This window comes from Alexandromys fortis, unplaced genomic scaffold (genome assembly GCF_014885135.2).
Source record: "Alexandromys fortis isolate MF-2015 unplaced genomic scaffold, M_Fortis_MF-2015_v1.1 scaffold_82, whole genome shotgun sequence".
Taxonomy (NCBI): Eukaryota; Metazoa; Chordata; class Mammalia; order Rodentia; family Cricetidae; genus Alexandromys; species Alexandromys fortis.
Window position 1 is genome coordinate 7,300,010 of NW_026067963.1, and position 15,901 is coordinate 7,315,910.

Sequence of the window (15,901 nt, forward strand, 5' to 3'; positions counted from 1 at the left end):
ACTACTAAGATATTTTAACATTTAGCTTTTATTATTAAACATTAGTTATTTGAAAGCTTATTTAACATTAAGGGTTTTAATGTTTATTCATTCGTGATGTGGGTGGATACAAGTATATGGAGACCGAGGACAACGTCCACTGTGTGGGCCCTGGGGATCAAAATCAAGTCCTCAGGCTTGGCAGCAGGTGCCTTTGCTCACAGAGCCATTTCACCTGCCGGAGTTGTGTGTTTTTCAAACTCGTATTAGTCTTTAGTTGTAATTTTGGCATGTGGCCCTAATTTAAGCAGAAATCCCTTGGGTATTTCCACATGCACAGTTGATAGTAATTTAAAAATATTTCTACCTTATTTTTAAATTAAGTAATTTTTAAAAGTTATTTAATTTTTGGTTAGCAAACAAGAAATAGGTGTAACATGTTTAATAAAAGTTCAGAGGCAGAAATTGAGGTTCAACTGGAAGGTCAGAAAAGCAAAACAGCCAGCTACTGATTCTTATTTCTACCTCAGTCTGAAATGGCGATCCTGCCTCCAGGAAACTCAGAATGAGGCTTTGTGTGAGAACTGTCTCCTCCCATCTTATACTGCTCCCTAGTGCTGGGATTAAAGGCATGCATCACTACCCCACAGTTTCTGTGGCAACTAGTGTGGCTACTGGGATTAAAGGTGAATGTCACCACTGCCTGGTCTGTAAGGCTGATCAGTGCAGCTGCTTTATTCTCTGAACTTCAGACAAGCTTTATTTATTAAAATACAAAGGAAATACCATTACAGATAGGTTTCAGTGTGTCATTTTTCATGTAAACGCATATATACATATCTCACTGTACTTTGCCCTGCCCCCAGTACCCCTTCCCCATGCTAAGCAATGCTGTACTTCATTTTCTCCCAGGTATGATACACAGAGAGACATTCTTGAGCGGCACCTGCAGGACACCACATCCAGGCTCACGTCTGACTTTCCCAGTGGAAGGGAAAGGAGCAGTGCTTGCCTGCAGGGTGAGCTGGCAGAGCTGCAGGTAATTTCTGAAGATGGCATTCCTCACTGGGGTCGGGGCACTTGTGGCTCCTTTGGAGGATGGAAGTTCAGTTCCCAGCATCCATGTCAGGCAGCTCATTGCCTTCTGTGATTCCTGCTCCAAGTGGTCTGACATCACCCTCTTCTGAACTCCCCTTCCCTCCCTCCCTCCCTCCCTCCCTCTCTCTCTCTCTCTCTCTCTCTCTCTCTCTCTCTCTCTTTCTCACACACACACACTTTAAAAGAAAATAGAAACCAGGAAAAGGAATGTGAATAGTCCAGCAGTACAAATGTTTAATTGTAAGCCATAAATGAATTTTATTCACTTTTTTTGGCAAGTTTTTTTTTTCACTATGTAGACCAGTCTGGCCTTAACTTTACAGATCATTCTGCCTCTGACTTGTGAGTTTTGGAATTAAAGGTGTGTGCCACTATGCCTGGCCTTTCATTGATTTTTTTTTAATGTATCTAGAAACAGGGTTCATTCCAAGTTTTCTTTGAGTTTAGAATATAACAATTTTTTTATTTAGAGAAAATAGAGTACCTGTTATTTTGTGTATGTGCTTTTGTGTATATGTACACGTGTTTGTGTGTATGCATGTGTGCATGTTTGTGTGTACATGTGCTTGTGTGTATGTACTTGTGTGAATGTGTGTATGTATGTGCTTGTATGTGTGTGTGTACATGTACTTGCCCATGTATGTGGAAGCCAGAGGCTAGCTCTGGGTGTCCTGTCTAACACTCTCTACCTTATCTTTTGAGACAAGGTTTTCGGCTAAACCCAGAGCTCCTAGAACCCTCCTTCCTAGGTCCTCCTGTCTCTGCCTCCCAGTGCTGAGATGGCAAAAGTGCAGTCTGTGCTCAGCTCTTTACCTGAGTGATGGGGATCCGGACTCAGTTCCTCATGCTATGTGGCAGACACTTCCCCAACTGAACCATCTCTGTAGCTCCCATACGTACGTGTGTGTGTGTGTGTGTGTGTGTGTGTGTGTGTGTGTGTGTGTGTAAGAATTCAGACTGTCAGGCTTGATGACAGGTGACTCTATCTTGATCTTTCTTCCTGACTCCTGAGTGAGGGTTGTATGCCATTGTTTCCTGTTCATTTGTGGATGGTTGATGAATGTTGCAAATGCCTTTTGACATGGGGCACTGAATCTGCTCGCAGGTTAGCGAGGTGTCTCGTCATGTGAGGGAAGGGTAAGTGAGCCTCTGACCGGTGACTTGACAGACTGACTCATCCTTTCACGTAGGTCTTCAGAGCAGACGCCGATGCTCGCTGGGATGAGCTTGAAGCCACTTCACTGACTCTAGAAAGTCTGGTGAGCGACACGGAGAAGCCCGCACTAGCCCAGGCCAGAGACTTATTAAAGGAAAAAGAACACGAGCTTCAGAAGCTTCTGAACACCAGGTACCACTCAGGTTTGCTGATCGCTAAGAGTGTGAGTCACTGTAAGCAAGGCAGCCACTGTGCCATCAAAATTCATGTAGTTTGCACAACCCAACAACAGATGTTCTGTTAATGCCATCTCTGTGATAAATAAAGCAAGTGAATGTGGGAAGAGGTTTGTTTGGGCCCAATATTCAGAGGCTGCAGACCCTGGACACTTGGTCCTGCTGTTTGGGACCATGGTGATAGAGAAGGTCATGGTGGCTGTGTTTGGCAGAGGAAGTCTGTCCACTCACTAGCAGCTGAGGGCAGATAGAAACAGAAAGGGGCTGGAGTCCCCCATCCCCTTCACGGTCATTTCCAGTGATGCCCACAGATCTACCTTCCTCCCACTAGGCCCCATCTGCCAATGGTTTGTCCCATCACCACATGGTGTGCAGCAGGCGAGGCCAAGTTGCTAACACCCAGGTCTCTGATTACCAACCAATAAGGAAGCAGTTACCAAAAGAGGTTATGTCATACTCAGGAGTATTTTCTAGTTTCAAAGGCCATGTCTCTCCTTGGATATGGACTCCTTCATTTTTAAAATGACAGTGTTGACAGTGTTGTTATTGTCCTGCACAGAACCCAAGGGTAGGGGCTGGAGAGATGGCCCGGCTGCTAAGAGCACTTGGCTGCTCATCCAGATGATCCGATTCAATTTCCAACACCTACATGGCAGCTCGCAATTTTCTGTAACTCCAGTTCCAAGGAATTCATCACCTTCTTCTGGATTCCATGGGCACCAGAAATGTGCATATTACACATACATGCATGTAGGCAGAACACCCATACACATATAAACAAACCAACCAACAAATAATGACTGAACGAATGAATGAGGTTGGGGTTTGTGTCCCCAGTACGTATTCCCATCTTACATGGGAAGCAGCCAGCACTCAGAGTCTGTGTGTTACACATTTGATATTTTAAATTATTATCAGTGGAGCCTATTATTATCAGTTGGGCCCCATTTATTTCCATACTTCTGAAAAGCAATTATACTTGTAGTATGGAAAATCACAATTCCATAATGGCAAAAAATAATTTTGAGACTTATTAGTCCTTACATCCAAGCTAAATTTCTTTGTTATCCTTGTATTTCAAAGAAGAAATCTTTGTTTCCAAAGAAAAATGTGTAGTATATGTAACAACAATTTTTCACTATGTGTGGCATCTGTTAGACTCTCTAGAAGGTTTAGGTGCTGGCACACACTGAAGGGTGGGGAGAAATGGTGAGTGGAGACGTCGGAGGGGCTGAGGATGTGGCTCAGCTGGCAGAGAACTCGCTGATGTACAAAGCCTTCCTTCCTGTCCTAAGCACCCTGGAAAGTGGATGGAGGGCCGTGCACCTGTAATCCTAGGGTTTGGGATCAGAGGTTAGAAGTCACCCTGGCTACATAAGCAAGTTCAAGGCCAGCCTGGGCTACGTAAGACCCTGTCTCAAAACAAAACAAAACAAAATAAATTATCAGCACTAGAGAAGTGAGTTGTAGTTGTTTCAGGCCGACAGGATGGTAGTTAACCCAGGTCTCTTAATAAATGGATGAATGAATGGTGTGTGTGTGTGTGTGTGTGTGTGTGTGCTTGGAAATATTTTTTTTTGACATTTTAAATTTTGATTTATCTTTATTTTGGTACTGAGGATCAAATGGAGAGCTTTATGCTTTCTGGATGGCAGTTTAACACTGAGCTATATCCCTGCCTGATTTCTTTGGCACTTTGGATCTGTGGGTTGGGTTTTAATGTGAGGGTTTGTACATGTCATTATATTTATTTTTACTGGGTTACCATTTCCTTCTTTCGGCTAAATGGCAGTGTATGTTTTTATGGGACAGCCTTTCACTGTTTTCCCATCGCATCTGGTTTGTTTTACCCGCAGAATGGAGTCACTGGAGATGGCCCTGCAGATCATATTGCCCCTGGAGAAGGAGTGTGCTCTCCTTTGTGGCCCCCATCTGCCCTTCCGCACAGTGACTGTCCAGGACCTGCATCCCGTGAAGGTTGATGGCATCTATCAGAATCTGCAGGTGAGTAAATTTTCATAACTTACACGATCTTCAATTCTTCAGACGCTTATAGATGTTCAAAGATCTTTAACCTTTTTTAAAACCATAGTGAGATTTAGAGTTTAAACCATAATATAAATACCTTAATAATTTAAACTTGCTATTCATTTCTCATTTTTTCTATTCCTTGAAGTTTAAAGTAGGTACCAGGGAATAAGTAAAGGGATATTTTCTTTCATTTCAAGATAAAGCCTTTCTTAGGAATGTCTTTAGTGCCTAAATTTCTAAACACTGCAGCTGGCTCACAGGTTGAAGTTGGCATATTCTTCAATTTACTGAACCCTGATCCCGTTTTAAATACTCCTCTGGTCACAGACAGGTTACTTCACTGTTGGCCTGTTAGTAATTTCTCTGAAGCGGTGTGTCTATGTACTTATTTTCTTTGGGGAATTCAGGCATGAGGAAGGTGCTAGAATAAAACAGTTGGCATCAGCTCATCCACCACTGAAATGTTCCCTGATTCTAAAATATTCAGCTTTGGTTAAATTCAAAAACATTTTTGTAGATCAAATTTCGTCAGTACTTGGTTCTCTCTTAGTTTTTGCCCTGTGTGTTTGTGTGTGTGCATGTATGCACATGTGCATGTGTGTGTGTGTGTGTGTGTGTGTGTGTGTGTGAGAGAGAGAGAGAGAGAGAGAGAGAGAGAGAGAGAGAGAGAGAGAGAGAACACATGTGAGTGCACACACACATGAATGAGCATGGTGCATGAGATTCGATCCAGGGCTGCTCTTTCTCTTTTCATTGTTTTCATTTTGTTTTACTTTTTAACCTTAGGATACCCAAGATTCCATAGCAAAGCAGATCAGACTGTGTGCCAATTTAGAGGAGCCGCGTGGCTCAGTCCCAATGGATTTACACACACTCGATCAGCGTGCAATTCAGGACATTGTGCCGAAATGCAGACTCCAGCTGGAGACCATGAACCAGAAAGTAGAGATGAGTGAAGATGCCCTGAAGGCTCTGGAGGATTTTTTAGCTTCTCTGAGAGCAGCGAAGCTCCCTGCAGACCCTCCTGCCACGAATGCAGCAGAGGGTACTCTGGGCGTGGGAGCTGTGGAAGAAGACATCCTGCTGCTGAAAGAGAAGGCCGGGCCTTTGGATGAACGCTTGAGGATGCTTGGCATAAACATCAAAGATGCCGAGAGAGGGGAGTTTACCACCTGTGAGGAGCTTCTTGGTGCTTTGTCAGTAAAGGTCTCAGATTCGCATGGCCAGAGTAAACAGGAGGGGCTCACCGAGGACAAGACCTTATTGGAGGCTTGTAGTTCCAGAAATTATGAGCTCTGTAAAAATATTCAAGACATCCAGAATCAGATCAGTAAAATCGGTCTTAAGGATCCCACCGCACCAGCTGTGAAACATCGGTAAGAACGGTGACATCCACGGTGGCACTTGCCGTGTTTCCAAATACTTCTGGATCTTTCTGTTCCTATCTCATTACTCTGGTTAGTCAGTTCTGCATCCCTTTCAACAGACTTTTCATGAGAATTAACTTTTGATTGATAAAGTTCCTCTACAAAATGTTCATTTTTTTCCCCTCTGCAGTATGGCTTTTCCTGGACATGGGAGGTGTGGAGCGAGACGCTGGTGAAGGACCGAAGTTCTGGGTCCTTCGTTCTTCTCTGTGTATTGTGGCATTCCCTTAAGGGTGAAAGCCGAGCATGTCCCACGTAGTTCATATGACTCAGCTGCTCTGTTCCTCTCAGTTCTGTTTCCCTGTTCTTAGGATAAAATACTGACCAAACAGGCCCCACAGAGAAAGCATTATTGGCTCCCAGTTTGGAAGGGGGTCATGGCGGAAAATACTGGCCGCGGCTGCTCAAGGCAGCTGCCAACTGCGATCAGGGAGCAGAGAGCCACAGATGTCAGTGTTCCTGTCCCTTTTTGCTTTTGATTCCGTACAGTAATCCTAGCCCAGGGAATGATGCTGCCCACAATTAGTGTGGGTCTTCACAACTCAGTTACTCTAATCTAGACCGTCCCGCACAGGTGTGAGGGAATTCTTGCTCCTTTCAAGTGAACAGTGTCAGCCATCACAAAATGAAAGGATCCGTGATTGAAGGCCACATGCCGTCGCGTGTCCCTGTACACCTCAGTTCTGGGGTCGTCTCCTGCCCTGCCCGTAGGTTAGAGTCATGCAGAGTTTAAAGGGGCATTGTGGGAACTGAAGGAGAGTGGCAGTAGACAAGCCATTCTAATTCAGCATTCAGAATATGGCTGCCAGATCGCTCACAAACACTGAGGTGTTAGCAGGAGTTGCTCTTGTGGAATCTTCGTCTTCTTAATAAATATTCCAAACCATTCCCACTCTATCACTTTAGCTTCTCTGACTTGGTAGTCTCTTAGGAGTTTTTAGTTCACCCAAGTTCCTTAGTAGTTATTATTTAATATGCCCTTCCCTCCAAAATTCCCCCTCAGGCCCAATGAGACTTTTATCCTGAGAGTGCCCCAGTGTGTAGTGAGGTATTGAACTAATCATTTGTGTAGTTATTACTTCAATAAATTTTAATTATATGTTCACCAAAAGTAATGGATATTAGTATATGAAGCAAGAGCTACGTGCATATAAATGACAGTTGTGTATTAGTGTAACCCTGAATATAATAATAGATGTCCCATGCCTGACGGTTTAGGGTATTTGGAGTGTTGCAATTAACAAAAGAGGCTGAAAGTTCTCCACTCTTCTAGAGCTCATTAGTCCCTAGGAGGGGTAGGATATGTAGTGTGGCTGGTGAGGACTAAACCAGACGAGACAGAGCTGAATGGGGAAGGAGGAAGAGGCGGCGGTGGCAAGGTGACTGAGTAAACTGGTAACAAGAGTAAACTTGGTGGTGGTGGCGCACGCCTTTAATCCCAGCACTCGGGAGGCAGGGGCAGGAGGACCTCTGTGAGTTGAGGCCAGCCTGGTCTACAAGAGCAAGTTCTAGGACAGCTAGGACTGTAACACAGAGAAACCCTGTCTCAGAAAACAAAACAAAAAAAAAAATCAAAAAGTACAAGAGCAAGACTTGTAACTCCCTGGGGAAGAGCCTTCCAGACTGAGGCATCCGTTGTACAAACCCAGGTGTGAATGTGGAGAGGCAAGGAAGTGAGACAGTATAGCTCCGAGGGGAAGGGAAGGGAGATGGGATGTCAAGGGCAGGATGGGGCTGTGTTGTGGCTTTGGCTTCCTCTCTGAGTGACCTGGATGTCATTAGAGTGTTCTAAGCAGCAGGCAATGTTGTGGTTCAAACCATCACTGGTTTTCTATAGCTGCTATGCCAAACATAGACTACAGGAGCCTAGGAGCTGCTCCCCAGGTAAGGGAAGATGATGGTACATGGACCAGGAGTGAGGTAAAAAATGTTTAGGTGCTGTATGGTTCCCAGGGTTTGACCTGAGAAGCTGTAAGAATAGACTCACCATTAATACATGAGAAAGACTGGCATTTCCCAGCTGCTGAATGACAGATCAGGTGTGCTCCTTTTTAGAAACGACAGGTTTGACGTGCCCATTTGACCGTCTGGTAGCCATCTCAACATGACTTAAAGATAAATACCGTCAGGAGAAAGGTCTGAGCTGGAGATGCACCTCTGAGTCATCAGTTGCTGCTTAAAGTCGTGAGGTTGACTGAAACTTGCCAAGTAACTGAGTTTAGATGCCCCAGAGGAGGTCCAAGTTGTACCTGCAAGGGTACTCTAAGAGATCACGGGAATAAGGAAGAGCTAGCTGAAGGTTGGGGGTTCAGGGAGACCAAGAGGGCCTTGGGAGCCTTGCCCAGGAGGAAGTGACCATCTGTGTGAGACGCTGCTGGCCAGCGGAGGGGGAGGAGGAAGACCTAGACAGAGCTGGCATTTCTCAGTGTCAGGGCGCTAGGAATCTCAATTGCGGTTTAGGTGGATGAGTAAGGATGGAGAGCTGCTGAGAAGTGGGTTCCAGGGCGAGCTGGAGGCGAGGAGGTAGAGCTGGGCAGCTGTAGTTTACATTCATGTCATGGCGTTCTTCCTCCAGGCTTTGTTTTCAGGATAAACCCTTAGTTAAGTGGCTCCTTTTTTAATCGGGAGAACTTTTTGTAGACGAAGTGTGTGATGGCCCGTTGTCTCCTTCCTCCTTAGTCCCCCACCCTTTCTTAGAGGCCTTGCTCAGTTCAACTGCCTATCTGTTCCTATCCTGTGTTCTCCACATGCTCCACATGTCCTCCACATGCATGCTCTGTGTATTTTCTCTCATATACACATATGTACATATGTTCAACAAGGGGAAAATGTTGTTGCTTATGGCTTTGTTTCTTTATTATATTTAATTAAAATGCCAAATAGTATTCTGGTAATGCAAGAAACCCTCTAATCTCTGTAATGAAGGATTAAATTCAGGAATTCCTTTGTAGTAGGAATCTTTAATTTTGTCATTAATCTCATGAGGACAATGAAAGCCCAATCCTGACATTTCCCATGTTTTTTGTTGAATCAACTACATCAACAATTGGCTAATACATTTTTTTTAAATTCCATACTCAAGGAAAAAATCATTACTCAGGCTGGATAAGGACCTAGATGGATTTGAAGAAGAGAAGATGCGCATACAACAAATGGCTAATTCTCTCCCGGAATTCAAAGACGGCCAAGAGAAAATGGTGGTTCAACAGTGTCAAGATACAGCAGCCTTGTGGGAGAGTACAAAAGCTTCTCTCACTGAGTGGTAAGAGAGACACACGGCTTCTGAGTGTGAAAATGTGTCTGTGTAGTTAACATTCTGAAGTGTGTGTTTTGGAACCGTGTCCCCTGGACGCAGAGAAGCAAACACGGGGCTTCCTGCTGGAGCTCTCAGGCAACCATCTGTCACGTGCAGTGCTGGCACATCCTGGCGGTGCCCACACCTATGGCTGGGGCCACTTCCCTCCCGGTGTCCTTCAGGAAGCATATGACCTGTTTGCTGCAGGAAGCCCCTGAGCCACCACCATGCACCTTCCCTTAAGTCTTTGGACTCTTGTGGTCCTTTGTCCACCCTCCCTTCAGCATGCCCTGTATGCAGATGAACCTGTGTATAAGGAAGCCATGATCAAACCTGTCTGTGGCGTATGATCTAGTTTAATTTCATAGATCAGGGCTTCCTTTAAAGTTCTACAACTCAGTCGTACCTAGTTGTACCGGCAACCAAGTTCACCACCATGTTCTCTGAACTATTTTACTTTCTAAAAAGGTTGAGCTAAGAGTGAGTGGAATAGATTGTCCCATGGGTGGGTTGTGCAATATCTGATTTAAATTAGTCTCTGATAATGCTAGGGAGGGCTGTCATTCCAACGGGTCTTGTGATTGATGAGACGGAAAGCTGGTCCTGTTGAGATGTGACTTCTGCATATCTCCCCAGAGCTTACATGTGTTGATATGTAATCCTGTATATTTCCCAGAGCTTACATGTGTTGACATATAATCCTGTATATTTCCTAGAGTTTACGTGTGTTAACATGTAATCCTGTATGTCTCCCCAGAGCTCATGTGTGTTGACATGCAATCCTGTATATCTCCCAAAGCTTACATGTATTAACATGTTTACATAATTAGTAAAGGTACGAATCTGGTGATTATTTATACAATCTGTTTGCTATATCACCATTATTGGTAATAGGGCCAAGCCATGTGGAGAGAGAGTCCTGTGTGACTCGTGAGTTGTTTCTACAGCACACACAGCATTATTTTCAGGCTCTTCTCCCTCCTTGTTTCCTGCATAGCCTTGAACAGTGTGGAAGTGTTCTGAAGCTGTTGAAACAGTATCAGCATTTTAAAAACGACTTGACAGCGTTGATTCAAAAAGAAGAGGGCATCATCTCCCAGCAGGCTTCCTACATGGGCAGGGACAACCTGAAGAAGAAGGTGGCAGAGGTGAGTCCACCCTGCCAAAGAGCCGTCCTGCATGGTGACTTGGCTGATGAGCCTGACAGGAAAGGGTGTGATGAATCCCCTTTGAAACTTGCTCTAAAAGAATCTAGGGGGCTGGAGAAATGGTTCGGAGGTTAAAAGCACTAGCCGCTTTGCCAAAGGTCCTGAGTTCAATTCCCAGCAACCACATGGTGGCTCACAACCATCTGTAATGAGATCTGGTACCTTCTGGCCTGCAGGCAGAACATTGTATACAAATAAATAAATAAATCTTTAAAAAAAAGAATTTAGTAGTGACCATTTCACTAGGTATCTTAATTTATCCAGAGTATCATCAGAGTTAGAAATAAATCCTTTTTCAAGTTGGTAGCAGGTCACTTGTGTTTGGGCTTTACTGCTGGGCCTGTGGCTCCCCAGAGCCCAGGATCGCCCACTGCTCCTCTGTAGGACTGCAAAGCGCTCCTGTTCCAGTGAGCCCCATGCAAGCATGAAGATTGTAGGAGATCCTCTCTGTTGCTAACAGTCAAGGAGAGCGTTCCAATTCCCGTGTTCATTTTCTGTAAAGCTGAGCCAGCCAAATCCCCCAGTTGCTGGCTTCACTCATCCCCGCTCTGTATTGCCGAGGAGAACAGCATCTTTTGGACACTAGATGTCATTATTTTCTATGAATTTACATGGTAGAAAGGAATACACCATACTGTTTGCTCTATGACCGTACGTCGGATGATGCCTCTCCCAGTGGCTCTTGAGCTTTAAGCCACGGGGCTGTCAAGCTGTCACAAGTTTGGTGTGTAGTCTTCTTAATGCATTTGATTATTAGAAAGTGGTTTTATTAAACTTCCTAGTTATTTTTAAATGATTTTTAATTAATTAATTTTACATAGAGAGTGTTTTGCCTCCATATAAGTTTTATATATCACTTTTATAGCTATTGCCTGCAGAGCAGTGGTTCTCAACCTGTGGGTCACAACCCCTGGTGACTTATGACCCTTTCACCAGGGTCGCCTAAGACCATCAGAAAACACAGATTTCTACATTACTATTCATAATAGAAGCAAAGTCGCAGTTATGGAGTAACAGTGGAAATAATTTTATGGCTGGGGGGTCACCGCAGCATGAGGAACTGTACTAAAGGGCCGCAGCATCAGGAAGGTTGTGAGCCACTGCTGTAGATGCTAGAAGAGGCTGTTAGATCGCTTGGACATGATGTTACAGGCAGTTGTGAGCCACTATGTGTGTGCGGAGACTCTAACCAGGGTCCTCCAAAAGAGCAGCTGTTAACTGCTGAGCCCGCTCTCCAGCCTAAGTTAATCTTTAAAGGGAAAAGTAATTTAATTCCAACAGGTGTCCATTGGGTAAGCAGAACATTTCCACTTGTGCTGTGATCTTCTTTGTTCATTTTATATTTATCTACATAGAGAATGGGCGCGCATGAATGTTGCAGAACACAGGTGAAGGATAACCTGTGGAGGGGGGAGGGTCATTTGTCCTTTCACCTCGGGGTCCTGGGGATTAAACAGAAGACTGTGAGGCTTGGCGGCAAGGACCTTTGTTTACTAATCCATCTTGTTGGCCTTTATGGTCATTGTTTAGGTTGAATAATAAAAAAAAATATAATTGTCATTCCACTTGCTTCTGTCTGTATGTATGTTTTGAATATGTCAAAACATATTTTTGCTGTTTTTTTTTAACAGATTGAAACCATCAAAGAAGAATTCAATGAGCATTTAGAAGTAGTAGACAGGATCAATCAGATTTGTAAAAACCTACAATGCCATCTAAATAAAATGAAAACCTTTGACGAGCCCCCGTTTGAGAAAGAGGCTAATGCTATTGTGGACAGATGGCTGGATGTATGTGATAAGTTCATTGACTAAAAATTCTGTTTCATTGCAAATTGATATTAGGGGAGAGCATCTTTAGTATTCTTATGATACTGAAAAGTTAAGCTGGCATTCTTTGTCAAAAGAAAAGAGTAATATGTTATTTGTAACTTAGGAATTAATTTCATCTCAGAGTTAGACATTACAAATGGAACTTCAGCCTTCCAGATGTGTGTGTGTGTGTGTGTGTGTGTGTGTGTGTGCGTGCGTGCAAGAGAGAGGGCAGGCAACATAAGATATGAAAGCATGACTCAAACAAATTGGCTACTTAGGGTAGACTTGATTTTATTTCAAAACAAGTGACTGAAGCAATGTTCTCCACACCCGTGTCCTTTATTTCTACTAACGGGCTGCAGGTCAATGAGAAGACAGAGGACTACGGTGAGAATCTTGGGCGAGCGCTGGCCTTGTGGGACAAACTTTTCAACTTAAAAAACAGCATCGATGAGTGGACTGAGAAGATCCTTAGGAAGGTGGAGTCACATCAGCTGACCAAGGAGGACAGAGAAAGGCTGGAGGTAACGCAACCCGGCTAAGGCAGGTGCCTTGCCCACGTGCCCTCGTTTGCTTTGTTGCAGCAGAGTTGAAAAGTTCTGGTGAGACAACATATTTCTTTCACTCTCCCCCGAGAGGGCTCTGAACTCTGACGATTGCCCTGTGAAGTCCAGGCAGATGCTTGCAGATTCACAGACACCCCAAGGGCTCTTGTGGGCACAATGACCCTCAGTGAGGAAGAATTGTAACAAGAAGAGAGCTGGGGGGGGGGGGGCTGGAGAGATGGCTCAGCGGTTAAGAGCATTGCCTGCTCTTCCAAAGGTCCTGAATTCAATTCCCAGCAACCACATGGTGGCTCACAACCGTCTGTAATGAGGTCTGGTGCCCTCTTCTGGCCTTCGGCATACACACAGATAGACTATTGTATACATAATAAAAAATAAATATAAAAAAAAGAAGAGAGCTGGGTTTTAAACATTGCTCTCAAGTTGGCATTGGGAAAGGATCTTAGCTGCCTCTTTTAGCTGTGGGAAGAATTGTTTCTGTCTCTGGGCTAGCTCAGAGGTAGAGTGTGTACCTAGTATGCTTGAGGCTCTGAGTTCAGCTTCTCACACCACAGTTAGGAATTCTTCTGGTTACTTACTTGTTTAATGTCATTAATTTGCACAGTGCTTTACTAGGTCAGAAAATATCTAAATGCTGGCATCAAATGTGATTCAATAGAGTCTCAAAATATGTGTGTATGTATCTAATGCTTCAAATCTCATTGTCTCCCAAATTCTTGTATTTTATTCAATTTTTAATTTATGTATATTTTTACATGTTGGGAAAAGGTTTTAAAAATATGACATTGATTTCTCGTTTCTTGGGTCCTTAGGACAGTATAAAGTGAGTCTTCTCCAAGGGTCTTAGAGATGTGTCTTTTTTTTTTTAATTTTTTTTTTCAAGACAGGGTTTCTCTGTGGCTTTGGGGCCTGTCCTGGAACTAGATCTTGTAGACCAGGCTGGTCTCGAACTCACAGAAATCCACTTGCCTCTGCCTCCCGAGTGCTGGGATTAAAGGCATGCACCACCACCGCCCAGCTGAGATATGTCTTAAATTATAGGTTATTTGAAAATGTGAAGTCAAAATTAAAAACAGCTAGCCGATGGGCCAGATTCCAAGTGGGCGCATGCTCATTCAGAATTTGTACATGCGTAGCCAAGACATTGGCCATGTTTTCCAACCTACACACAGCCTCAGGCACAAGCCTCATTCTTCCTGTTTTCTTGAAAGGAGAATGCTTCCCTTGGTTGTCATTTGCCTCATCCCCTAAGGCACTTGGGTTTGTTACTACCTGGAACATTTAAAAACGAAAGATTAGAAGAGTATCTTTAAGTTTCTGTACATCGACTAATAATCACAGGTGCCTGAAAGTAAGATGAAATAAAAGGATTCCTCTTTAAAAACTTCTGTTTTAGGAAGAGTTAAAAGTCCATGAGGAGCAAGCTTCAGAATTTTCCAGAAGATTGGCTGACATACAGTTGCTGCTTCAAAGTAACGAGAAGCCACTTGAGCTACAGGTATGGGAATTTTGATGCCAGTCTCAATGGAAGATTCTCCGTGCCTCCCAAGACAGCATCCATAAGCCACGCATTCTAAATTTCAGTAGAAAATGAAATTAGAATGATTACCTATGTACGTGCAATTAAAATTTAGAATCAGCGTAAGTGGTTGCGTGGCCCGGATCCAGCGTGAGAATACTGCGCTCTTGCCTTCTTCGCGTTTTGCGGGTGGCATCTTGTCTGTGCAACTTTCTGGTTTTGTGATCTGGCCAAGTTGCTTAATCTTCAGTCTGTGCACAAGGTGCTCACCACCTGCTGGACACATCATCAGTGCTGGCCAGTGATGTGGGATACGCTTTTAACCCCAGCACTTGGGAGGCTGCGGCCGGAGGATCATGAGTTTGAGACTAGTGTGGACTATGTAGTAAGATCCTGTTTCTAAACAAGACAAGACTATTAAATGATCTCTATACATTTTAATCTTATTTATGTCCTTGAAAATATGTTTTCTTTCATGCTGTAAGAAATCAGTTTGCATGCTAGTTACAATTTATTTGGGGAAAAATATTCCAATTATTGTCTTAGAAAATGTCGATTTCTATTTTCTCCTTTCTTTCTTTCTTTCTTTTTTTTTTTTTTTTTTTTTTTTTTTTTTTTTTTTTTTTTTTTTTTTTTTTTTTTTTTTTTTTTTTTTTTTTTTTTTTTTTTTTTTTGTTCTAGTTTTGTTTTTCGAGACAGGGTTTCTCTGGCTGTACTGGAACTCACTCTATAGACCAGGCTGGCCTCAAACTCACAGAGATTCATCCATTTGCCTCTGCCTCCCCGAGTGCTGGGATTAAAGACATGCACCCCCACTGCCTGGCTATTGTTGTTGTTGTTGTTGTTGTTGAGACAGGGTTTCTTTGTGTATCCCAGGCTGACCTAGAACTCATTCTGGAGATCAGGCTGGCCTTGAACTCAGAGACCTGCCTCCCTCTGCCTCCCTCCTGTTGGGATTAAAGGCACGTACTACCACACCAGCCTTAGTTCTTGTTTTCTTTTTTTAAAGGTAGTTTTAGCAAATGATAAGAACATATTTCACTCTGGGATGAAGCGTGTTGGCTTGCTCTGTAGTAAGCAGTTGCCTGAGGGCCGCTGAGACGGGGCTTCTTACTGCAGGTGTCGTGCGTCTTGTGATTTCAGGTCATGGAGTCCTCCGTCCTGAGCAAGATGAGAGATGTTAAAAGGTTCATCACAGGAGACTCCAACAGCTACGTGCCCAGTGGGAACACAGCTGAGCTGAGGGAGGATCTGGACCAAGCCAAGACCCAGATAGGGATGACCGAGTCCCTCCTGAACGCCTTGTCTCCCTCCGACAGCCTGGAGATCTTCACAAAGCTCGAGGTACCGCCCAGCCACCCAGAGTGTTCAGAGCTGTTGTTACACTCCTTTTTATTCCTTTAAAATACACGGTACTAGTGAGTGAACCTAGTCCATGTTCATGCAAGCGCTCCTACCACTGAAATTTCTTCCTGCACCGCTAACACTTTTAGTGATTTTTGGCCTTCTGTCGTTAGTGAAAATAGGGAGTCAGTTTCTAGGGAGGGAGGGAGGGAGGGAGGGAGGGAGGGA

The 15,901-nt window shown here is 43.9% G+C and overlaps 1 protein-coding gene across 8 annotated transcripts in view; it reads left to right on the forward strand.

Annotated features, from left to right (window-relative positions):
* Syne2 (spectrin repeat containing nuclear envelope protein 2) overlaps window positions 1-15,901 on the forward strand; it is a 292,157-nt gene that overhangs the window by 108,627 nt on the left and 167,629 nt on the right. For all 8 annotated transcript variants that reach the window (XM_050153713.1, XM_050153714.1, XM_050153716.1 and 5 more), the window contains exons 27-36: window positions 892-1,018; window positions 2,268-2,425; window positions 4,326-4,473; window positions 5,287-5,876; window positions 9,010-9,189; window positions 10,220-10,370; window positions 12,062-12,220; window positions 12,607-12,768; window positions 14,207-14,308; window positions 15,473-15,673. In XM_050153713.1, the coding sequence (XP_050009670.1) occupies window positions 892-1,018; window positions 2,268-2,425; window positions 4,326-4,473; window positions 5,287-5,876; window positions 9,010-9,189; window positions 10,220-10,370; window positions 12,062-12,220; window positions 12,607-12,768; window positions 14,207-14,308; window positions 15,473-15,673 (1,978 nt within the window). The remainder of the gene's footprint in view (window positions 1-891; window positions 1,019-2,267; window positions 2,426-4,325; window positions 4,474-5,286; window positions 5,877-9,009; window positions 9,190-10,219; window positions 10,371-12,061; window positions 12,221-12,606; window positions 12,769-14,206; window positions 14,309-15,472; window positions 15,674-15,901) is intronic.